General features: G+C 41.5%; 1 protein-coding gene across 3 annotated transcripts in view; it reads right to left on the bottom strand.

Annotated features, from left to right (window-relative positions):
* The window catches only part of LOC139756449 (uncharacterized), a 352,809-nt gene that overhangs the window by 180,600 nt on the left and 146,349 nt on the right, over positions 1-25,860 (bottom strand). For all 3 annotated transcript variants that reach the window (XR_011714348.1, XM_071675905.1, XM_071675906.1), the window contains 2 exons: positions 21,904-22,002; positions 19,402-19,552 (listed from right to left, as the gene is read on the bottom strand). Coding sequence is in view for 2 of the 3 variants with exons in the window: in XM_071675905.1 (XP_071532006.1) it covers positions 19,402-19,552; positions 21,904-21,966 (214 nt within the window). In the remaining variant the exon portion in view is untranslated. The remainder of the gene's footprint in view (positions 1-19,401; positions 19,553-21,903; positions 22,003-25,860) is intronic.

The following is a 25,860-nucleotide window of genomic DNA, read 5'->3' as shown; positions in this document are numbered from 1 at the left end:
CGGCGGTTAAGTATAGTAAATATATAAATGAATGTTCTTCAAAGCAAACAACTGATCCACACATCCTCCACCACTTCTGAATCTACACTGCTCTTTCCCGATCTGATGCTCTGTAGATGCCTTGACCCTCTCAATCAATACCCTCCCATACAATTTCCCAGGAATATTTAAACTTATGCCTCTGTAGTTTGAAAACTCACCTTTATCCCCTTTGCCTTTGTACAGTGGCACTATGCATTCATTCTGCCAATCATCAGGCACTTCCCCATGGTCCATACATACATTGAATATCCTTACCAACCAATCAACAACAGTCACCCCTTTTTTAATTAATTCCTCTGTAATACCATCCTAACCTGCCATCATGCCTGATTTCATCCTCCGCAAAGCTTTCATCACCTCTTCTCTCTTAACCAAACCATTCTCCACCTCTTCCCTCTTAATCAAGCCATTCTTCACCTCTTCTCTCTTAATCAAACCATTCTCCCCGATCCTCTCACTTCACATACCAACCCGACCAAAACACCCTTCATCTGCCACTCTATCATCAAACACATTCAACAAACCTTCAAAATACTCAATCCATCTCCTTCTTAATTCATCACTACCTGTTAATCACTTCAACCCTTGCCCCCTTCACCAATGCTGCCTTTTGTTCTCGTCTTATGAATGTAATTTATCCCCTTCCCAAGCATCATCTTATTCTCTCTAAAGTTCAGTGATATTCTTTCAGCTCAACTCTCATTTGCTCTTTTTTCAACCCTTGGACTTTCTTCTTGACCTCTTGCCACTTTATTTTATACATCTCCAGTATTACTTTTCCAGAAGAAGAAACAGAGAAGGGGGCCAAGTGGGGAGTTTTCCCCACTAAGGCTTAGTCATCTGTTGTGGAAAGCTATCTCGCTAATGCAAGAAATGGTGAATATGTATGAAGAAAAATGTATATATTTTTTTTTTTTTTTGCTTTGTCGCTGTCTCCCGCGTTTGCGAGGTAGCGCAAGGAAACAGACGAAAGAAATGGCCCAACCCACCCCCATACACATGTATATACATACGTCCACACACGCAAATATATATACCTACACAGCTTTCCATGGTTTACCCCAGACGCTTCACATGCCCTGATTCAATCCACTGACAGCACATCAACCCCGGTATACCACATCACTCCAACTCACTCTATTCATTGCCCTCCTTTCACCCTCCTGCATGTTCAGGCCCCGATCACACAAAATCTTTTTCACTCCATCTTTCCACCTCCAATTTGGTCTCCCTCTTCTCCTCGTTCCCTCCACCTCCGACACATATATCCTCTTGGTCAATCTTTCCTCACTCATTCTCTCCATGTGACCAAACCATTTCAAAACACCCTCCTCTGTTCTCTCAACCACGCTCTTTTTATTTCCACACATCTCTCTTACCCTTACGTTACTTACTCGATCAAACCACCTCACACCACACATTGTCCTCAAACATCTCATTTCCAGCACATCCATCCTCCTGCGCACAACTCTATCCATAGTCCACGCCTCGCAACCATACAACATTGTTGGAACCACTATTCCTTCAAACATACCCATTTTTGCTCTCCGAGATAATGTTCTCGACTTCCACACATTCTTCAAGGCTCCCAGGATTTTCGCCCCCTCCCCCACCCTATGATCCACTTCCGCTTCCATGGTTCCATCCGCTGCCAGATCCACTCCCAGATATCTAAAACACTTCACTTCCTCCAGTTTTTCTCCATTCAAACTCACCTCCCAGTTGACTTGACCCTCAACCCTACTGTACCTAATAACCTTGCTCTTATTCACATTTACTCTTAACTTTCTTCTTTCACACACTTTACCAAACTCAGTCACCAGCTTCTGTAGTTTCTCACATGAATCAGCCACCAGCGCTGTATCATCAGCGAACAACAACTGACTCACTTCCCAAGCTCTCTCATCCCCAACAGACTTCATACTTGCCCCTCTTTCCAAAACTCTTGCATTCACCTCCCTAACAACCCCATCCATAAACAAATTAAACAACCATGGAGACATCACACACCCTTGCCGCAAACCTACATTCACTGAGAACCAATCACTTTCCTCTCTTCCTACACGTACACATGCCTTACATCCTCGATAAAAACTTTTCACTGCTTCTAACAACTTGCCTCCCACACCATATATTCTTAATACCTTCCACAGAGCATCTCTATCAACTCTATCATATGCCTTCTCCAGATCCATAAATGCTACATACAAATCCATTTGCTTTTCTAAGTATTTCTCACATACATTCTTCAAAGCAAACACCTGATCCACACATCCTCTACCACTTCTGAAACCACACTGCTCTTCCCCAATCTGATGCTCTGTACATGCCTTCACCCTCTCAATCAATACCCTCCCATATAATTTGCCAGGAATACTCAACAAACTTATACCTCTGTAATTTGAGCACTCAAACATATATATTTTATTTATTTATATATTTTGCTTTATCGCTGTCTCCCGCCTTTGCAAGGCAGCGCAAGGAAACAGACGAAAGAAATGGCCCAACCCACCCACATACACATGTATATACATACACGTCCACACACGCAAATATACATAACCATACATCTCAATGTACACATATATATACACACACAGACATATACATATACACACATGCACACAATTCACACTGTCTGCCTTTATTCATTCCCATTGCCACCTCGCCACACATGGAATAACATCCCCCTCCCCCCTCATGTGTGCAAGGTAGCGCTAGGAAAAGACGACAAAGGCACCATTCGTTCACACTCAGTCTCTAGCTGTCATGCCATAATGCCCGAAACCACAGCTCCCTTTCCACATCCAGGCCCCACAAAACTTTCCATGGTTTACCCCAGACGCTTCACATGCCCTGATTCAATCCATTGACAGCATATCGACCCCGGTATACCACATCGATCCAATTCACTCTATTCCTTGCCTGCCTTTCACCCTCCTGCATGTTCAGGTCCCGATCACTCAAAACCTTTTTCACTCCATCTCTCCACATCCAATTTGGTCTCCCACTTCTCCTCGTTCCCTCCACCTCCGAAACATATATCCTCTTGGTCAATCTTTCCTCACTCATTCTCTCCATGTGCCCAAATCATTTCAAAACACCCTCTTCTGCTCTCTCAACCACGCTCTTCTTATTTCCACACATCTCTCTTACCATTACATTACTTACTCGATCAAACCACCTCACACCACATATTGTCCTCAAACATCTCATTTCCAGCACATCCACCCTCCTGCGCACAACTCTATCCATAGCCCACGCCTCGCAACCATGGAACATTGTTGGAACCACTATTCCTTCAAACATACCCATTTTTGCTTTCCGAGATAATGTTCTCGACTTCCAAACATTCTTTAAGGCTCCCAGGATTTACGCCATCTCCCCCACCCTATGATTCACTTCCACTTCCATGGTTCCATCCGCTGCCAGATCCACTCCCAGATATCTAAAACACTTCACTTCCTCCAGTTTTTCTCCATTCAAACTTACCTCCCAATTGACTTGACCCTCAACCCTACTGTACCTAATAACCTCGCTCTTATTCACATTTACTCTTAACTTTCTTCTTTCACACACTTTACCAAACTCAGTCACCAGCTTCTGTAGTTTCTCACATGAATCAGCCACCAGCGCTGTATCATCTGTAACAACTAACTCACTTCCCAAGCTCTCTCATCCCCAACAGACTGCATACTTGCCCCTCTTTCCAAAACTCTTGCATTCACCTCCCTAACAACCCCATCCATAAAAAATTAAACAACCATGGAGACATCACACACCCCTGCCGCAAACCTACATTCACTGAGAACCAATCATTTTCCTCTCTTTCTACACGTACACATGCCTTACATCCTCGATAAAAACTTTTCACTGCTTCTAACAACTTGCCTCCCACACCATATATTCTTAGTACCTTACACAGAGCTTCTCTATCAACTCTATCATATACCTTCTCCAGATACATAAATGTTACATACAAATCCATTTGCTTTTCTAAGTATTTCTCACATACATTCTTCAAAGCAAACACCTGATCCACACATCCTCTACCACTTCTGAAACCACACTGCTCTTCCCCAATCTGATGCTCTGTATATGCCTTCACCCTCTCAATCAATACCCTCCCATATAATTTACCAGGAATACTCAACAAACTTATACCTCTGTAATTTGAGCACTCACTCTTATCCCCTTTGCCTTTATACAATGGCACTATGCAAGCATTCCGCCAATCCTCAGGCACCTCACCATGAATCATACATACATTAAATAACCTTACCAACCAGTCAACAATACAGTCACACCCTTTTTTAATAAATTCCACTGCAATACCATCCAAACCTGCTGCCTTGCTGACTTCATCTTCCGCAAAGCTTTTACTACCTCTTCTCTGTTTACCAAATCATTTTCCCTAAACCTCTCACTTTGCACACCACCTCCACCAACACACCCTATATCTGCCACTCTATCATCAAACACATTCAACAAACCTTCAAAATACTCACTCCATCTCCTTCTCACATCACCACTACTTGTTATCACCTCCTCATTAGCCCCCTTCACTGAAGTTCCCATTTGCTCCCTTGTCTTATATATTTATATGTATATATTTTATTATTTCTATGTTCATTATTATCAATATTATTATCATTATTATTATTATTATTATTATTATTATTTCTTTCTTTCTTTCAAACTATTCGCCATTTCCCGCATTAGCGAGGTAGCGTTAAGAACAGAGGACTGGGCCTTTGAGGGTATACCCTCACCTGGCCCAATTCTCTGTTCCTTCTTTTGAAAAAAAAAAAAAAAAAAAAAAAAAAAAAAAAAAACGAGAGGGGAGGATTTCCAGCCCCCCGCTCCCTCCCCTTTTAGTCGCCTTCTACGACACGCAGGGAATACGTGGGAAGTATTCTTAATCCCCTATCCCCAGGGATTATTATTTTTATTTTTTTTTTTTTTTTATACTTTGTCGCTGTCTCCCGCGTTTGCGAGGTAGCGCAAGGAAACAGACGAAAGAAATGGCCCAACCCCCCATACACATGTATATACATACGTCCACACACGCAAATATACATACCTACACAGCTTTCCATGGTTTACCCCAGACGCTTCACATGCCCTGATTCAATCCACTGACAGCACGTCAACCCCGGTATACCACATCGCTCCAATTCACTCTATTCCTTGCCCTCCTTTCACCCTCCTGCATGTTCAGGCCCCGATCACACAAAATCTTTTTCACTCCATCTTTCCACCTCCAATTTGGTCTCCCTCTTCTCCTTGTTCCCTCCACCTCCGACACATATATCCTCTTGGTCAATCTTTCCTCACTCATCCTCTCCATGTGCCCAAACCATTTCAAAACACCCTCTTCTGCTCTCTCAACCACGCTCTTTTTATTTCCACACATCTCTCTTACCCTTACGTTACTCACTCGATCAAACCACCTCACACCACACATTGTCCTCAAACATCTCATTTCCAGCACATCCATCCTCCTGCGCACCACTCTATCCATAGCCCACGCCTCGCAACCATCCATCATTGTTGGAACCACTATTCCTTCAAACATACCCATTTTTGCTTTCCGAGATAATGTTCTCGACTTTCACACATTCTTCAAGGCTCCCAGGATTTTCGCCCCCTCCCCCACCCTATGATCCACTTCCGCTTCCATGGTTCCATCCGCTGCCAGATCCACCCCTAGATATCTAAAACACTTTACTTCCTCCAGTTTTTCTCCATTCAAACTCACCTCCCAACTGACTTGACCCTCAACCCTACTGTACCTAATTACCTTGCTCTTATTCACATTTACTCTTAGCTTTCTTCTTTCACACACTTTACCAAACTCAGTCACCAGCTTCTGCAGTTTCTCACATGAATCAGCCACCAGCGCTGTATCATCAGCGAACAACAACTAACTCACTTCCCAAGCTCTCTCATCCCCAACAGACTTCATACTTGCCCATCTTTCCAAAACTCTTGCATTCACCTCCCTAACAACCCCATCCATAAACAAATTAAACAACCATGGAGACATCACGCAAATATACCTACCTATACATCTCAATGTACACATATATGTACACACACAGACATATACATATATACACATGTACATAATTCATACTTTCTGCCTTTATTTGTTCCCATTGCCACCCTGCCACACATGGAATAACAACCCCCTCCCCCCTCATGTGTGCGAGGTAGCGCTAGGAAAAGACAACAAAGGCCCCATTCGTTCACACTCAGTCTCTAGCTGTCATGTAATAATGCACCGAAACCACAGCTCCCTTTCCACATCCAGGCCCCACACAACTTTCCATGGCTTACCCCAGACGCTTCACATGCCCTGGTTCAATCCATTGACAGCACGTCGACCCTGGTATACCACATCGTTCCAATTCACTCTATTCCTTGCATGCCTTTCACCCTCCTGCATATTCAGGCCCCGATCACTCAAAATCTTTTTCACTCCATCTTTCCACCTCCAATTTGGTCTCCCACTTCTCCTCGTTTCCTCCACCTCTGACACATATATCCTCTTGGTCAATCTTTTCTCACTCATTCTCATCATGTGACCAAACCATTTCAAAACACCCTCTTCTGCTCTCTCAACCACACTCTTTTTATATCCACACATCTCTCTTACCCTTACATTACTTACTCGATCAAACCACCTCACACCACATATTGTCCTCAAACATCTCATTTCCAGCACATCCACCCTCCTGCGCACAACTCTATCCATAGCCCACACCTCGCAACCATACAACATTGTTGGAACCACTATTCCTTTAAACATACCCATTTTTGCTTTCCGAGATAATGTTCTCGATTTCCAAACATTCTTCAAGGCTCCCAGAATTTTCGCCCCCTCCCCCACTCTCTGATTCACTTCCGTTTCCATGGTTCCATCCGCTGCCAGATCCACTCCCAGATATCTAAAACACTTTACTTCCTCCAGTTTTTCTCCATTCAAACTTACCTCCCAATTGACTTGACCCTCAACCCTACTGTACCTAATAACCTTGCTCTTATTCACATTCACTCTTAACTTTCTTCTTTCACACTCTTTACCAAACTCAGTCTCCAGCTTCTGCAGTTTCTTACGTGAATCAGCCACCAGCGCTGTATCATCAGCAAACAACAACTGACTCACTTCCCAAGCTCTCTCATCCACAATAGACTGCATACTTGCCCCTCTCTCCAAAACTCTTGCATTCACCTCCCTAACAACCCCATCCATAAACAAATTAAACAACCATGGAGACATCACACACCCCTGCCGCAAACCCACATTCACTGAGAACCGATCACTTTCCTCTCTTCCTACACGTACACATGCCTTACATCCTCGATAAAAACTTTTCACTGCTTCTAACAACTTGCCTCCCACACCATATATTCTTAAAACCTTCCACAGAGCATCTCTATCAACTCTATCATATGCCTTCTCCAGATCCATAAATGCTACATACAAATCCATTTGTTTTTCTAAGTATTTCTCACATACATTTTTCAAAGCAAAAACCTGATCTACACATCCTCTATCACTTCTGAAACCACACTGCTCTTCCCCAATCTGATGCTCTGTACATGCCTTCACCCTCGCAATCTATACCCTCCCATATAATTTAACAGGAATACTCAACAAACTTATACCTCTGTAATTTGAGCACTCACTCTTATCCCCTTTGCCTTTGTACAATGGCACTATGCAAGCATTCCGCTAATCCTCAGGCACCTCATCATGAATAATACATACGTTAAATAACCTTATCAACCAGTCAACAATACAGTCACCCCCTTTTTTAATAAATTCCACTGCAATACCATCCAAACCTGCTGCCTTGCCGGCTTTCATCTTCCGTAAGCTTTTACAACCTCTTCTCTATTTACCAAATCATTTTCCCTAACCCTCTCACTTTGCACACCACCTCGACCAAAACACCCCATATCTGCCACTCTATCATCAAACACATTCAACAAATCTTCAAAATACTCACTCCATCTCCTTCTCACATCACCACTACTTGTTATCACCTCCCCATTAGCCTCCTTCGCTGAAGTTCCCATTTGCTCCCTTGTCTTACGCACTTTATTTACCTCCCTCCAAAACATCTTTTTATTCTCCCTAAAATTTAATGATACTCTCTCACCCCAACTCTCATTTGCCCTCTTTTTCACCTCTTGCACCTTTCTCTTGACCTCCTGCCTCTTTCTTTTATACCTCTCCCACTCATTTGCATTTTTTCCCTGCAAAAATCGTCCAAATGCCTCTCTCTTCTCTTTCACTAATAATCTTACTTCCTCATCCCACCACTCACTACCTTTTCTAATCAACCCACCTCCCACGCTTCTCATGCCACAAGCATCTTTTGCGCAAGTCATCACTGCTTCCCTAAATACATCCCATTCCTCCCCCACTCCCCTTACCTCCTTAGTTCTCACCTTTTTCCATTCTGTACTCAGTCTCTCCTGGTACTTCCTCACACAAGTCTCCTTCCCAAGCTCACTTACTCTCACAACTCTCTTCACCCCAACATTCTCTCTTTTTTTCTGAAAACCCCCACAAATCTTCACCTTCGCCTCCACAAGATAATGATCAGACAACCCTCCAGTTGCTCCTCTCAGCACATTAACATCCAAAAGTCTCTCTTTCGTGTGTCTATCAATCAACACGTAATCCAATAACGCTCTCTGCCCATCTCTCCTACTTACATACATATACTTATGTATATCTCGCTTTTTAAACCAGGTATTCCCAATCACCAGTCCTTTTTCAGCACATAAATCTACAAGCTCTTCACCATTTCCATTTACAACACTGAACACTCCATGTATACCAATTATTCCCTCGACTGCCACATTATTCACCTTTGCATTCAAATCACCCATCACTACAACCCGGTCTTGTGCATCAAAACCACTAACACACTCATTCAGCTGCTCCCAAAACACTTGCCTCTCATGATCTTTCTTCTCATGCCCAGGTGCATATGCACCAATAATCACCCATCTCTCTCCATCAACTTTCAGTTTTACCCATATCAATCTAGAATTTACTTTCTTACACTCTATCACATACTCCCACAACTCCTGATTCAGGAGTAGTGCTACTCCTTCCCTTGCTCTTGTCCTCTCACTAACCCCTGACTTTACTCCCAAGACATTCCCAAACCACTCTTCCCCTTTACCCTTGAGCTTCGTTTCACTCAGAGCCAAAACATCCAGGTTTCTTTCCTCAAACATACTACCTATCTCTCCTTTTTTCTCATCTTGGTTACATCCACACACATCTGAACCTTCGAGGAGGATGAGCACTCCTCGCGTGACTCCTTCTTCTGTTTCCCCTTTTAGAAAGTTAAAATACAAGGAGGGGAGGGTTTCTAGCCCTTCGCTCCCGTCCCCTTTAGTCGCCTTCTACGACACATGAGGAATGCATAGGAAGTATTCTTTCTCCCCTATCCCCAGGGATAATTATCTTCATCAGTATTATTATCATTATTATTACTATCTATCTATTTACTTATATATTAATCATACTTTGTCGTCGTCTCCCGCGTTAGGGAGGTAGCGCAAGGAAACAGACGAAAGAATGGCCCAACCCACCCACATACACACGTATATACATACATGTCCACACACGCACATATACATACCTATACATCTCATCGTCTACATACATATACACAGACAGACATATACATATATACACATGTACATGATTCATTCTATCTGCCCTTATGCATTCTCGTCGCCACCCCGCCACACATAAAATGACAACCCCCTCCCCCCACATGTGCACGAGGTAGTGCTAGGAAAAGACTACAAAGGTCACATTCGTTCACACTCAGTCTCTAGCTGTCATGCATAATGCACCAAAACCACAGCTCCCTTTCCACATCCAGGCCCCACAGAACTTTCCATGGTTTACCCCAGATGCTTCATGTGCCCAGGTTCAATCCATTGACAGCATGTCGACCCCAGTATACCACATTGTTCCAGTTCACTCTATTCCTTGCAAGCCTTTCATTTCACCCTCCTGGGAACCAATCACTTTCCTCTCTTCCTACTCGTACACATGCTTTTCATCCTCGATAAAAACTCCTCCCTGCTTCTAGCAACTTGCCTCTCACACCATATATTCTTAATAATTTCTACAGAGCATCTCTATCGACTCTATCATATGCCTTCTACAGATCTATAAATGCTACATACAAATCTGTTTGTTTTTCTAAGTATTTCTCACTTACATTCTTCAAAGCACACACCTGATCCACACATCCTCTACTACTTCTGAAACAACACTGCTCTTCCCCACTCTGATGCTCTGTACATGACTTAACCTTTTCAATCAATACCCTCCCATATTATTTCCCTGGAATACCCAACAAACTTATACCTCTATAATTTGAACACTCACCTTGATCCCCTTTGCCTTTGTACAATGGCACTGTACATGCATTCCGCCAATCCTCAGGCACTTCACCATAAGCCATACATACATTGAACATACTCATCAACCAGTCAACAACACAGTCTCCCCCTTTATTTATAAATTCCACTACAATACCATCCAAACCTGCCGCCTTGCCGGCTTTCATCTTCTGCAAAGCTTTCACTACCTCTTCTCTAATTACCAAATCATTCTCCAAAACCCTATCACTTTGCACACCTCCTCAACCAAAACACCCTACATCTGCCACTCTATCATTTCATCATTTAACACATTCAAGAAACCTTCAAAATACTCACTCCATCTCCTCACATCACCACTACTTGTTAACACCACCCCATTAGCCACCTTCACCGATGTTCTCATTTGTTCTCTTGCCTTACGCACTTTATTTACCTCCTTCCAAAACACCTTTTTATTTTCCTTAAAATCTAACGATACTCTCTCACCCCAACGCTCATTTGCCCTGTTTTTCACCTCTCACACCTTTCTCTTGACCTCCAGCCTCTTTCTTTTATACATTTCCCAGTCATTTGACTATTTCCCTGCAAAAATAGTCCAAACGCCTCTCTCTTCTCTTTCACTAATAATCTTACTTCTTTATCCCATCACTCACTACCACAAATGGGAACTTACCTACCACACTTCTCATGCCACAAGCATCTTTTGTGCAAGCCATCACTGCTTCCCTAAATACATCCCATTCCTCCCCCACTCCCCTTACATCATTTGCTCTCACCTTTTTCCATCCTGCACTCAGTCTCTCCTGGTTTTTCCTCACACAAGTTTCCTTCCCAAGCTCACTTACTATCACCACTCCCTTCATCCCAACATTTTCTCTTCTTTTCTGAAAACCTTTACAAATCTTCACCTTCGCCTCCACAAGATAATGATCAGACATCCCTCCAGTTGCACCTCTCAGCACATTAACATCCAAGGTCTCTCTTTCACATTCCTATCAATTAACACGTAATCCAATAACACTCTCTGGCCATTTCTCCCACTTACAATCTTGTACTTATGTATATCTCTCTTCTGAAACCAGGTATTCCCAATCACCAGTCCTTTTTCAGCACACAAATCTACAAGCTCTTCACCATTTCCATTTACAACAAAGAACACCCGATGTACACCAATTATACCCTCAACTGCCACATTACTCACCTTTGCATTCAAATCACCCATAACTATAACCCATTCTTGTGCAACAAAGCTGCTAACACACTCACTCAGCTGCTCCGAAAACACTTGCCTCTTATGATCATTCTTCTCTCTCTCTCTCTCTCTCTCTCTCTCTCTCTCTCTCTCTCTCTCTATGTATATATATATATATATATATATATATATATATATATATATATATATATATATATATATATATTTTTCTTTCTTTCATACTATTCGCCATTTCCTGTGTCAGTGAGGTAGCGTTAAGAACAGAGGACTGGGCCTCTGGGGAAACATCCTCATCCAGCCCCCTTCTCTGTTCCTTCCTTTGGAGAAAAAAAAAAAAAAAAAGAGAGGGGAGGATTTCCAGCCCCCCGCTCCCTTCCCTTTTAGTCGCCTTCTACAACACGCAGGGAATACATGGGAAGTATTCTTTCTACCCTATTCCCAGGGAAAATATATATATATATATATATATATATATATATTTTTTTTTTTTTTTTTTTTTTTTTATACTTTGTCGCTGTCTCCCGCGTTTGCGAGGTAGCGCAAGGAAACAGACGAAAGAAATGGCCCAACCCCCCCCCATACACATGTACATACACACGTCCACACACGCAAATATACATACCTACACAGCTTTCCATGGTTTACCCCAGACGCTTCACATGCCTTGATTCAATCCACTGACAGCACGTCAACCCCTGTATACCACATCGCTCCAATTCACTCTATTCCTTGCCCTCCTTTCACCCTCCTGCATGTTCAGGCCCCGATCACACAAAATCTTTTTCACTCCATCTTTCCACCTCCAATTTGGTCTCCCTCTTCTCCTCGTTCCCTCCACCTCCGACACATATATCCTCTTGGTCAATCTTTCCTCACTCATTCTCTCCATGTGCCCAAACCATTTCAAAACACCCTCTTCTGCTCTCTCAACCACGCTCTTTTTATTTCCACACATCTCTCTTACCCTTACGTTACTTACTCGATCAAACCACCTCACACCACACATTGTCCTCAAACATCTCATTTCCAGCACATCCATCCTCCTGCGCACAACTCTATCCATAGCCCACGCCTCGCAACCATACAACATTGTTGGAACCACTATTCCCTCAAACATACCCATTTTTGCTTTCCGAGATAATGTTCTCGACTTCCACACATTTTTCAAGGCTCCCAAAATTTTCGCCCCCTCCCCCACCCTATGATCCACTTCCGCTTCCATGGTTCCATCCGCTGACAGATCCAATCCCAGATATCTAAAACACTTCACTTCCTCCAGTTTTTCTCCATTCAAACTCACCTCCCAATTGACTTGACCCTCAACCCTACTGTACCTAATAACCTTGCTCTTATTCACATTTACTCTTAACTTTCTTCTTTCACACACTTTACCAAACTCAGTCACCAGCTTCTGCAGTTTCTCACATGAATCAGCCACCAGCGCTGTATCATCAGCGAACAACAACTGACTCACTTCCCAAGCTCTCTCATCTCCAACAGACTTCATACTTGCCCCTCTTTCCAGGACTCTTGCATTTACCTCCCTAACAACCCCATCCATAAACAAATTAAACAACCATGGAGACATCACACACCCCTGCCGCAAACCTACATTCACTGAGAACCAATCACTTTCCTCTCTTCCTACACGTACACATGCCTTACATCCTCGATAAAAACTTTTCACTGCTTCTAACAACTTTCCTCCCACACCATATATTCTTAATACCTTCCACAGAGCATCTCTATCAACTCTATCATATGCCTTCTCCAGATCCATAAATGCTACATACAAATCCATTTGCTTTTCTAAGTATTTCTCACATACATTCTTCAAAGCAAACACCTGATCCACACATCCTCTACCACTTCTGAAACCGCACTGCTCTTCCCCAATCTGATGCTCTGTACATGCCTTCACCCTCTCAATCAATACCCTCCCATATAATTTACCAGGAATACTCAACAAACTTATACCTCTGTAATTTGAGCACTCACTCTTATCCCCTTTGCCTTTGTACAATGGCACTATGCACGCATTCCGCCAATCCTCAGGCACCTCACCATGAGTCATACATACATTAAATAACCTTACCAACCAGTCAACAATACAGTCACCCCCTTTTTTAATAAATTCCACTGCAATACCATCCAAACCTGCTGCCTTGCCGGCTTTCATCTTCCGCAAAGCTTTTACTACCTCTTCTCTGTTTACCAAATCATTTTCCCTAACCCTCTCACTTTGCACACCACCTCGTCCAAAACACCCTATATCTGCCACTCTGTCATCAGACACATTCAACAAACCTTCAAAATACTCATTCCATCTCCTTCTCACATCACCACTACTTGTTATCACCTCCCCATTTACGCCCTTCACTGAAGTTCCCATTTGCTCCCTTGTCTTACGCACCCTATTTACCTCCTTCCAGAACATCTTTTTATTCTCCCTAAAATTTACTGATAGTCTCTCACCCCAACTCTCATTTGCCCTTTTTTTCACCTCTTGCACCTGGGGATAGGGGATTAAGAATACTTCCCACGTATTCCCTGCGTGTCGTAGAAGGCGACTAAAAGGGGAGGGAGCGGGGGGCTGGAAATCCTCCCCTCTCGTTTTTTTTTTTTTTTTTTTTTTTTTTTTTTTTTCCAAAAGAAGGAACAGAGAATTGGGCCAGGTGAGGGTATTCCCTCAAAGGCCCAGTCCTCTGTTCTTAATGCTACCTCGCTAATGCGGGAAATGGCGAATAGTTTAAAAGAAAAAGATATATATATATATATATATATATATACATTGTCTGTTTCCTTGCACTACCTCGCTAATTGTGGGAGACAGTGACAAAGTATAAAAAATTTCGATATATACATATATATATATATATATATATATATATATATATATATATATGGGGGGGGGATAGTATTCCATGTGTGGCGAGGTGGTGATGGGAATGAATAAAGGCAGACAGTGTGAATTGTGTGCATGGGTATATATGTATGTGTCTCTGTTTGTATATATATGTGTACATTGAGATGTATAGGTATGTATATTTGCGTGTGTGGACGTGTGTGTATATACATGTGTATGGGGGTGGGTTGGGCCATTTCTTTCGTCTGTTTCCTTGCGCTACCTCGCAAACACGGGAGACAGCGACAAAGCAAAATAATAATAATAAAAAAAAAAATATATATATGTATATATATATATATATAGCTCCCTTCAGTCAAGGGGGCTAATGGGGAGGTGATAACAAGTAGTGGTGATGTGAGAAGGAGATGGAGTGAGTATTTTGAAGGTTTGTTGAATGTGTTTGATGATAGAGTAGCAGATATAGGGTGTTTTGGTCGAGGTGGTGTGCAAAGTGAGAGGGTTAAGGAAAATGATTTGGTAAACAGAGAAGAGGTAGTAAAAGCTTTGTGGAAGATGAAAGCCGGCAAGGCAGCAGGTTTGGATGGTATTGCAGCGGAATTTATTAAAAAAGGGGGTGACTGTATTGTTGACTGGTTGGTAAGGTTATTTAAGGTATGTATGATTCATGGTGAGGTGCCTGAGGATTGGTGGAATGCTTCCATAGTGCCATTGTATAAAGGCAAAGGGGATAAGAGTGAGTGCTCAAATTACAGAGGTATAAGTTTGTTGAGTATTCCTGGTAAATCATATGGGAGGGTATTCATTAAGAGGGTGAAGGCATGTACAGAGCATCAGATTGGGGAAGAGCAGTGTGGTTTCAGAAGTGGTAGAGGATGTGTGGATCAGGTGTTTGCTTTGAAGAATGTATGTAACAAATACTTAGAAAAGCAAATGGATTTGTGTGTAGCATTTATGGATCTGGAGAAGGCATATGATAGAGTTGATAGAGATGCTCTGTGGAAGGTTTTAAGAATATATGGTGTGAGAGGCAAGTTGTTAGAAGCAGTGAAACCTATTTATCGAGGATGTAAGGCATGTGTATGTGTAGGAAGAGAGGAAAGTGATTGGTTCTCAGTGAATGTAGGTTTGCGGCAGGGGTGTGTGATGTCTCCATGGTTGTTTAATTTGTTTATGGATGGGGTTGTTAGGGAGGTGAATGCAAGAGTCCTGGAAAGAGGGGCAAGTATGCAGTCTGTTGTGGATGAGAGAGCTTGGGAAGTGAGTCAGTTGTTGTTCCCTGATGATACAGCACTGGTGGCTGATTCATGTGAGAAACTGCAGAAGCTGGTGACTGAGTTTGGTAAAGTGTGTGAAAGAATAAACTTAAAAGTAAATGTGAATAAGAGCAAGGTTATTAGGTACAGCAGGGTTGAGGGTCAAGTCAATTGGGAGGTAAGTTTGAATGGAGAAAAACTGGAGGAAGTAAAGTGTTTTAGATATCTGGGAGTGGATCTGGCAGCGGATGGAACCATGGAAGTGGAAGTGAATCACAGGGTGGGGAGGGGGCGAAAATCCTGGGAGCCTTGAAGAATGTGTGGAAGTTGAGAACATTATCTCGGAAAGCAAAAATGGGTATGTTTGAAGGAATAGTGGTTTCAACAATGTTGTATGGTTGCGAGGCGTGGGCTATGGATAGAGTAGTGCGGAGGAGGGTGGATGTGCTGGAAATGAGATGTTTGAGGACAATATGTGGTGTGAGGATGGGTTTGATCAAGTAAGTAATGAAAGGATAAGAGAGATATGTGGAAATAAAAAGAGTGTTGTTGAGAGAACAGAAGAGGGTTTTTTGAAATGGTTTCGTCACATGGAGAGAATGAGTGAGGAAAGATTGACCAAGAGGATATATGTGTTAGAGATGGAGGATACGAGGAGAAGTGGGAGACCAAATTGGATGTGAAAAGATGGAGTGAAAAAGATTTTAAGTGATCGGGGCCTGAACATGCAGGAGGGTGAAAGGCGTGCAAGGAATACAGTGAATTGGAATGATGTGGTATACCGGAGTCGACGTACTGTCAATGGATTGAACCAGGGCATGTGAAGCGTCTGGGGTAAACCATGGAAAGTTCTGTCGGGCCAGGATTTGGAAAGGGAGCTGTGGTTTCTGTGCATTATCACATGAGAGCTAGAGACTGAGTGTGAACGAATGGGGCCTTTGTTGTCCTCCTGGCTCTACCTTGCACACATGAGGGGGGAGGGGGCTGTTATTTCATGTGTGGCAGGGTGGCGATGGGAATGAATAAAGGCAGACAGTATGAATTATGTACATGTGTATATATGTATATGTCTGTGTGTGTCTATATATGTGTATATTGAGATGTATAGGTATGTATATTTGCGTGTGTTATCGCTTTCTCCCATGTTAGCGAGGTAGCGCAAGAAAATTGACGAAAGAAATGGCCCAACCCACCCCCATACACATGTATATACATACGTCCACACACGCAAATATACATACCTACACAGCTTTCCATGGTTTACCCCAGACGCTTCACATGCCCTGATTCAATCCACTGACAGCACATCAACCCCGGTCCGGTATACCACATCGATCCAATTCACTCTATTCCTTGCCCTGCTTTCACCCTCCTGCATGTTCAGGCCCCGATCACATAAAATCTTTTTCACTCCATCTCTCCATATATATATATATATATATATATATATATATATATATATATATATATATATATATATATATATATATATATACTGCTACCTCGCAAACGCGGGAGACAGCGACAAAGCAAAAAAAAAAAAAAAAAAAAGAAATATATATATATATATATATATATATATATATATATATTTTTTTTTTCAAACTATTCGCCATTTCCCGTGTTAGCGAGGTAGCGTTAAGAACAGAGGACTGGGCCTTTTTTGGAATATCCTCACCTGGCCCCCTCTGTTCCTTCTTTTGGAAAATTAAAAAAAAAAAAACGAGAGGGGAGGATACAGCACTGGTGGCTGATTCATGTGAGAAACTGCAGAAGCTGGTGACTGAGTTTGGTAAAGTGTGTGAAAGGAGAAAGTTAAGAGTAAATGTGAATAAGAGCAAGGTTATTAGGTACAGTGGGGTTGAGGGTCAAGTCAATTGGGAGGTAAGTTTGAATGGAGAAAAACTGGAGGAAGTGAAGTGTTTTAGATATCTGGGAGTAGATCTGGCAGCGGATGGGACCATAGAAGCGGAAGTGAATCATAGGGTGGGGGAGGGGGCGAAAATCCTGGGAGCCTTGAAGAATGTTTGGAAGTCGAGAACATTATCTCGGACAGCAAAAATGGGTATGTTTGAAGGAATACTGGTTCCAACAATGTTGTATGGTTGTGAGGCGTGGGCTATGGATAGAGTTGTGCGCAGGAGGGTGGATGTGCTGGAAATGAGATGTCTGAGAACAATGTGTGGTGTGAGGTGGTTTGATCGAGTAAGTAATGTAAGGGTAAGAGAGATGTGTGGAAATAAAAAGAGCATGATTGAGAGAGCAGAAGAGGGTGTTTTGAAATGGTTTGGGCACATGGAGAGAATGAGTTAGGAAAGATTGACCAAGAGGATATATGTGTCGGAGGTGGAGGGAACGAGGAGAAGTGGGAGACCAAATTGGAGGTGGAAAGATGGAGTAAAAAAGATTTTGAGTGATCGGGGCCTGAACATGCAGGAGGGTGAAAGGCGGGCAAGGAATAGAGTGAATTGGATCGATGTGGTATACCGGGTTGACGTGCTGTCAGTGGATTGAATCAGGGCATGTGAAGCGTCTGGGGTAAACCATGGAAAGTTGTGTGGGGCCTGGATGTGGAAAGGGAACTGGGGTTTCAGGCATTATTGCATGACAGCTAGAGACTGAGTGTGAATGAATGGGGCCTTTGTTGTCTTTTCCTAGCGCTACCTCGCACACATGAGGGGGGAGGGGGATGGTATTCCATGTGTGGCGAGGTGGCGATGGGAATGAATAAAGGCAAACAGTGTGATTTGTGTGCATGGGTATATATGTATGTGTCTGTGTGTGTATATATATATATGTGTACATTGAGATGTATAGGTATGTATATTTGCGTGTGTGGACGTGTATGTATATACATGTGTATGGGGGTGGGTTGAGCCATTTCTTTCGTCTGTTTCCTTGCGCTACCTCGCAAACGCGGGAGACAGCAAAAAAAAAAAAAATATGATGCATGAAATCCCGCCTTGTATAAAACCATAAGTGTTTAATATGTTTAGGTGTATGTAAAATTAAATCACACCACAAAAAACTAAGAATCAATATATGGTAAGATAAAGAAGAAGCAAACTTCCTGCTAACAGGGCCTGTTATTCATATGTTGAACACCCTCCCACATCAATAGGGAGGAAACTACACTACCTTTTGAGTATTCGCTTCAATGATATATGACGTACAGATATTCTGTTTATTTTTTCATGGGAAACTACTTTTTTGGAAAGATGTGCAATGAAAAGGTTGACAAGTCTACTCTCATTCCTCTCACTCTATTTGAAAGACATTCTTCTATTTCTATTTTGTCTAACAAACATCTGACAAAGCTAAATCATTCTTCATAAAAGTTCTACCAATTTCATCTTATCATATTCATCATTCATTCCTCTTAAATTTGCCATGGCATGCACGCATGTAAATCTTGCTTTAGGTAACTTTCAGCTCATTACCTATCCCTGAAGCTAAGCAGCACTTTTATGGGACTAATTTTTGCTTCTCCTTCATCAGGGTTCTCTAAGGATCTCCAATACTTAATCCATCACTTAAGGAAAGTCTTTGTTACCTGAATATTAGAATTCACACTACACATTTGTACATACCTATTTTACCAGAATCTGTTGTAAATTTCATTTTGAGCGTCCGCACCATAAAATCCGGACACACCTGACGAGCCTTCACAAATGAAACAGTCACATTACCAAACTGCCTTTCTTCATCTTGGCTATTTACCCAGTAACACTCACATTTGTGCTGTGGAAAAAAGTGACACCATAATAAAGCAACTGCTGTGAAATCGTTTAAAATCTTATGTGATACATAAGTAATTCAACCCCTCTACTCCTTATTAGGGTTTCCACCCACTGAATCTCAGTTTTTAAGGTTCTTTAAAAAATGTAACTAAACTACATTTTCAAAGATATTCATATACAATGAAAAAAAAAAATTCAGAAATATAACTTGTCCACTACTTCCACTCTAATAATGTGCAGAAATTTTGTAAATGCTGCAAACCATTGAGAGAAATGCAACTGCAGTCAGCAAGAAAAAAAAATGAAGTCAAACAAACTTTCTAAACTTGGGCATAAGGTTCAGTAAAGAAAGAACTGCTAAAGGAAGAAATGCCATTAGGCTCCCTTTACAATATGATACAGGAACTGAAAAACCCCTACCAAATCTCAATAGATCACAAAATCTCAAGTACAGATATCTAGGAGTATGTTTTTCACCTAAATTCCACATATTAACTGTAGTGCAAGTGGCAATCACTTTGGAACTGTTACAATAAAATTTCTCTGAGCTAATGGGCTATGTTGTCATTACTGGCCATGATTTGTTTAATATACAACATTATCACACTATTTTCTCCAGTATCTCTAATCATATAAAAAATTCAACACTGTTTAATGTTTCACCACAACCAGACAATGAGGACTGTTGTAGATCTTAAGGCCTGTGCTTTGTATGTCCCGAGTAATTCCAGATTTTCATTATGGCAAAGACATATGAATCCAACCTCACAGACAGTTACACCCTTGTCATTCCTCACCATATTTTTCCATGTTAACTTAGAATCACCTTGAAAGACTCCTTGGGGGCCTTCTGCTCCACAGCTTCAACTCAGCTTAGGCTGCTGGGTTGGTTCTTTGGCTGACCAAGCTGGTGGGACCCATAGCCCTGAAACCCACCAGTACACATTGTCCGATAAACCTGGTAAATTCTTGTTCAGGGCCACCTTAAATTTCTCCAACATGCATCCCATGACACTTCTGATAATTGCAGGCAATTTACTGGGGAGACTTGGGACCCAGATATTCAAAGTGATGTATCCTTTTTTGTATAAAGCAACTTCTGATTTTAGGAATAGCATATTAGTCCTCCATGCATGTTGTGCCAGTATGGAATCATCTTCAAATAGGATGAGGACTATATCTTATAGGATCTTCCAAGAACAGATGATAATATATCTCTCCCATTTGTGCTCCAGAGAGAACCTTAGTGATTTCAACCATTCCCAATAATTCAGTTTTTTACTATGTCAATACAGCCTTATGACCTTTTGAATTTTTTGGTCTACCCTTCAGTTCAATTAACAGGTTATTTTTGCTTTGCTGGGAGAGCTGTGGATATTCTATATCTGCAGTTCTTTTTCACCTCTTGTACAGGGCTTGTCTTACTTTTTCTACTCTACACCTTTTGTGCTTTGAAAATGTTGGTTTATGTCTGTTGCATGTTTGGAGTCCTAAAGTAGTTACATTCTTAATGTACTCCTCCCCTGTTTTGGTACTCAACAGGGTTTCTCAGTGTATCACAGGAACCAAATTAATCACATCCCCCAATTCATTTGCATTTACTTTTACACTTAGACAAAATAGTAGCTTGTCAAAAAATATTGCAATTAAATATCATGCAGTACAAAAAGAAGAAAATAAAAATAACTCCCTGTTGATTAATACGACATATGAGCTTTGCTACTTTAATCATTCATGAGATACTAATCATAAAGGAAACAAAACCAATATAAATTAACATGAGCAACATGTACACATTCAAAACATTTAATTAATAAGTGATATTGCAAAATCTCAGTAATCCTAATCCCCAGTTATTCATGAGGATTTGGGTAACAGGTATATTCTATTATCATTCTGTGTTGTCAAAACAAAAATGTGTAATTCTATCAAAGCTGTAAGAACAAAATACCACAATGCAATGTAAACAAAAACAGTAAAAAGGTAAAGGTACACCAACCCACCTTCACACCTATCTCAAGGTAAACAAAACCAGTAAAAAAAAGTAAAGGTACACCGACCCACCTTGCCACCTTGTCTCATTGTAAACAAAAAAGGTAAAGGTACACCCAATTTGCCACCTTCTGGTTCACTGCAAACAAAAATGGAAAAAGGGTAAAGGTACACCTATCCACTTTGCCACCTTCTGTATTATTGTAAACAAAAACAATAAAAAGGTAAAGGCACCCCCACCCACCTTGCCACCTTCTGTCTCACTGTTAAGAAAAATAGTAAAAAGGTAAAGGTACATCCATCCACCTTCTGTCTCATTATAAACATAAGCAGTAAAAAGGTAAAGGTACACCCACCCACCTTGCCGCCTTCTGTCTCATTGGAGGCCATGATGATGACTTGGACCTCGCACTCCACCACCATCCGCCAGAAGTCTGGTACAGTGTGTGGCAGTGGGCCCTGTAAAGAGTAACCTCATTATATAAAAAATCTTCTTGCTAGGTATTACCATCTAGCCCTTCTGGATACAATGAGCAGTGTCTCTTATGTTTTTCTATTGCATTTCAACAGATGTACAGACAGCTAAAAAAAATTATCATCTTTAAGTTTAATGTTGTATCTGCATGGTTGCTACTCTGATTATTTACTGTATTTGTAACCCTTCATAAAATCTCTTCCTCAGGTCATAATCTCTAAATATCTCTTTAAATAGAATAAATTAATGTGACTCACTATGGAGATACCCATTTCAAAACTCAATTGCATTACATGTAAAATTTAGAAATGAAGTATGGAAAGCTAAAAGGATGAGTTGCCATTTACTAAATATTATGTGGTTAAGAAGGAAAGCAATAAGAAAACAAAAGTGTTGACTGACATCATTAGAATATCAGAACACATGCTTAAGGAAAAATTTAAGCAAGTAGACAAAATGATATTAGTTATCAAGGCATCATTACTTTGTTTGTGAGGGATATAAAAACAAATGCATACCAATTTTCCTCTCCTTATATGACTGTAAATAATCTATCTATTTATCTATCTATATTTCTAATGTCCATCATGGGTGTGGCCAATGCAAAAGTGTTTCTAATTATCCTTGTCTTTACATGCCTCCCTAAGATACACCATTCCATGCATTCTTCCACCATTCCTCACCCTCCAGTATTCTACCCCTTTAATCATACTATCATACACTCTCCTTGTACACTCTCCATCTTGCATTTTTCCACATGCCCAAAACACCTCAAAGAATCACATTTCATCCACTCTATCACTCCAAAATTCATTCCCTTTACATTATCTGCTGTACCAAATCTCCCATACACCGCTTCATTTCTTTCTTCATTCCATCCGGTCATACCAAATGCTCCTCTCAAATAGCTCATTTCCACTGCTTGGATTCCTGACCTCTGTGACTCATTCCATGTCCATGTTTTGGCTAAATAGATTAGGGTCAAAAGGACTATGATACCCCATAATCCCATCTTCACTTTCATACTTACACCTCTACCCTTCATCATTCTACTGAGGGACCCAATGACTCTTCTACCCTGTTGTGCTCTCTCCCTCATCTCTCTTTCCCCATCACCATATTTATCTAAGATAGCTCCTAATACTCAAATTCTACCACATTTTCCAGTCTTTTCCCCCATTTATATGATACAGTTTAGTAAACTTTCTTCTCTTACTCCATGGGTCTTTTCAAAATTTATCCTTTCACTATATTTACTTTCATTTACCATTACTTTTACTTTTACTCACATTTATCTTCAACTGCCTATGCTTACACACATCATAACAACCTTTTCCACTACTCTTCACTCTTAGCAAACAACTTATCTACAAAAAGGCTTGTCACCAGCCACCATAACTCACCACCATACTATATCTTGGTATCCCCTTTCCCTAATTTTGCTGTCATCTCTCTTATCATTCCACCCTTATGCATGTGAAAATGCCAAACTGAGCTTACACAACTCTGCCTCACACCCACATGAATGCCGAAATATTCCCTTAACTCTACATTCACTCCCACACAAGCTTTTGCTGCTCTATAGAGGGCTTTCACACAATACAACAATTGTCCCCCAATCCCTTATATCCTTAATACTTCTGATAAAGCATTCCACTCGACTTTGCATAGGTTGAGGGACAAGTCAATTGGGAGGTAAGTTTGAATGGAGAAAAACTGGAGGAAGTGAAGTGTTTAAGATATCTGGTAGTGAATTTGGCAGCGGATGGAACCATGGAAGTGGAAGTGGGTCACAGGGTGGAGGAGGGGGTGAAAGTTCTGGGAGTGTTGAAAAATGTGTGGAAGGCAAGAACATTATCTCGGAAAGCAAAAATGGGTATGTTTGAAGGAATAGTGGTTCCAACAATGTTATATGGTTGCGAGGCGTGGGCTATAGATAGAGTTGTGTGGAGGACAGTGGATGTGTTGGAAATCAGATGTTTGAGGACAATATGTGGGGTGAGGTGGTTTAATCGAGTGAGTAATGAAAGGATAAGAGAGATGTGTGGTAACAAAAAGACTGTGGTTGAGACAGCAGAAGAGGGTATATTGAAATGGTTTGGTCACATGGAGAGAATGAGTGAGGAAAGATTGACAAAGAGTATATACGTGTCAGAAGTGGAGGGAATGAGGAGAAGTGGGAGACCAAATTGGAGGTGGAAAGATGGTTAAAAAATGTGGAAAGAGAGCTATGGTTCCAGTGAAGTATAAATGACAGCTAGAGACTGAGTATGAATGAATGTGGCCTTTGTTGTCTTTTCCTATTGCTATCTCGCGCACATGCAGGGGAGGGGGGTTTGTCATTTCATGTGTGACGGGGTGGCGACGGAAATGAATAAAGGCAGCAAGCATGAATTGTGTATATATGTATATACCTGTGTATGTACATATATCTATATGTTGAAATGTATAGGTATATATATGTGCATGTGTGGACGAGTATGTATATACATGTGTACGTGGGTGGGTTGGGCCATTCTTTCGTCTGTTTCCTTGTGCTACCTCGCTAACGCAGGAGACAGCGACAAAGTATAATAAAATAGATAAATAAATAAATATATATATTCTGGTTTCAGAAGTGGTAGAGGATGTATGGATCAGGTGTTTGCTTTGAAGAATGTATGTGAGAAATACTTAGAAAAGCAAATGGATTTGTATGTAGCATTTATGGATCTGGAGAAGGCATATGATAGAGTTGATAGAGATGCTCTGTGGAAGGTATTAAGAATATATGGTGTGGGAGGCAAGATGTTAGAAGCAGTGAAAAGTTTTTATCGAGGATGTAAGGCATGTGTACATGTAGGAAGATAGGAAAGTGATTGGTTCTCAGTGAATGTAGGTTTGCGGCAGGGGTGTGTGATGTCTCCATGGTTGTTTAATTTGTTTATGGATGGGGTTGTTAGGGAGGTAAATGCAAGACTTTTGGAAAGAGGGACAAGTATGAAGTCTGTTGTGGATGAGAGAGCTTGGGAAGTGAGTCAATTGTTGTTCGCTGATGATACAGCGCTGGTGGCTGATTCATGTGAGAAACTGCAGAAGCTGGTGACTGAGTCTGGTAAAGTGTGTGAAAGAAGAAAGTTAAGAGTAAATATGAATAAGAGCAAGGAAATTAGGTACAGTAGGGTTGAGGGTCAAGTCAATTGGGAGGTAAGTTTGAATGGAGAAAAACTGGAGGAAGTAAAGTGTTTTAGATATCTGGGAGTGGATCTGGCAGCGGATGGAACCATGGAAGCGGAAGTAGATCATAGGGTGGGGGAGGGGGCAAAAATCCTGGGAGCCTTGAAGAATGTGTGGAAGTCGAGAACATTATCTCGGAAAGCAAAAGTGGGTATGTTTGAAGGAATAGTGGTTCCAACAATGTTGTATGGTTGCGAGGCGTGGGCTATGGATAGAGTTGTGCGCAGGAGGATGGATGTGCTGCAAATGAGATGTTTGAGGACAATGTGTGGTGTGAGGTGGTTTGATCGAGTAAGTAACGTAAGGGTAAGAGAGATGTGTGGAAATAAAAAGAGCATGGTTGAGAGAGCAGAAGAGGGTGTTTTGAAATGGTTTGGGCACATGGAGAGAATGAGTCAGGAAAGATTGACCAAGAGGATATATGTGTCGGAGGTGGAGGGAACGAGGAGAAGTGGGAGACCAAATTGGAGGTGGAAAGATGGAGTGAAAAAGATTTTGTGTGACCGGGGCCTGAACATGCAGGAGGGTGAAAGGAGGGCAAGGAATAGAGTGAATTGGATCGATGTGGTATACCGGGGTTGACGTGCTGTTAGTGGATTGAATCACGGCATGTGAAGCGTCTGGGG

The sequence above is a fragment of the Panulirus ornatus genome, chromosome 21, assembly GCF_036320965.1.
Source record: "Panulirus ornatus isolate Po-2019 chromosome 21, ASM3632096v1, whole genome shotgun sequence".
NCBI lineage: Eukaryota > Metazoa > Arthropoda > Malacostraca > Decapoda > Palinuridae > Panulirus > Panulirus ornatus.
Note: the sequence above shows the minus strand (reverse complement) of the source record. Positions and strands in the feature narration are given on the sequence as shown.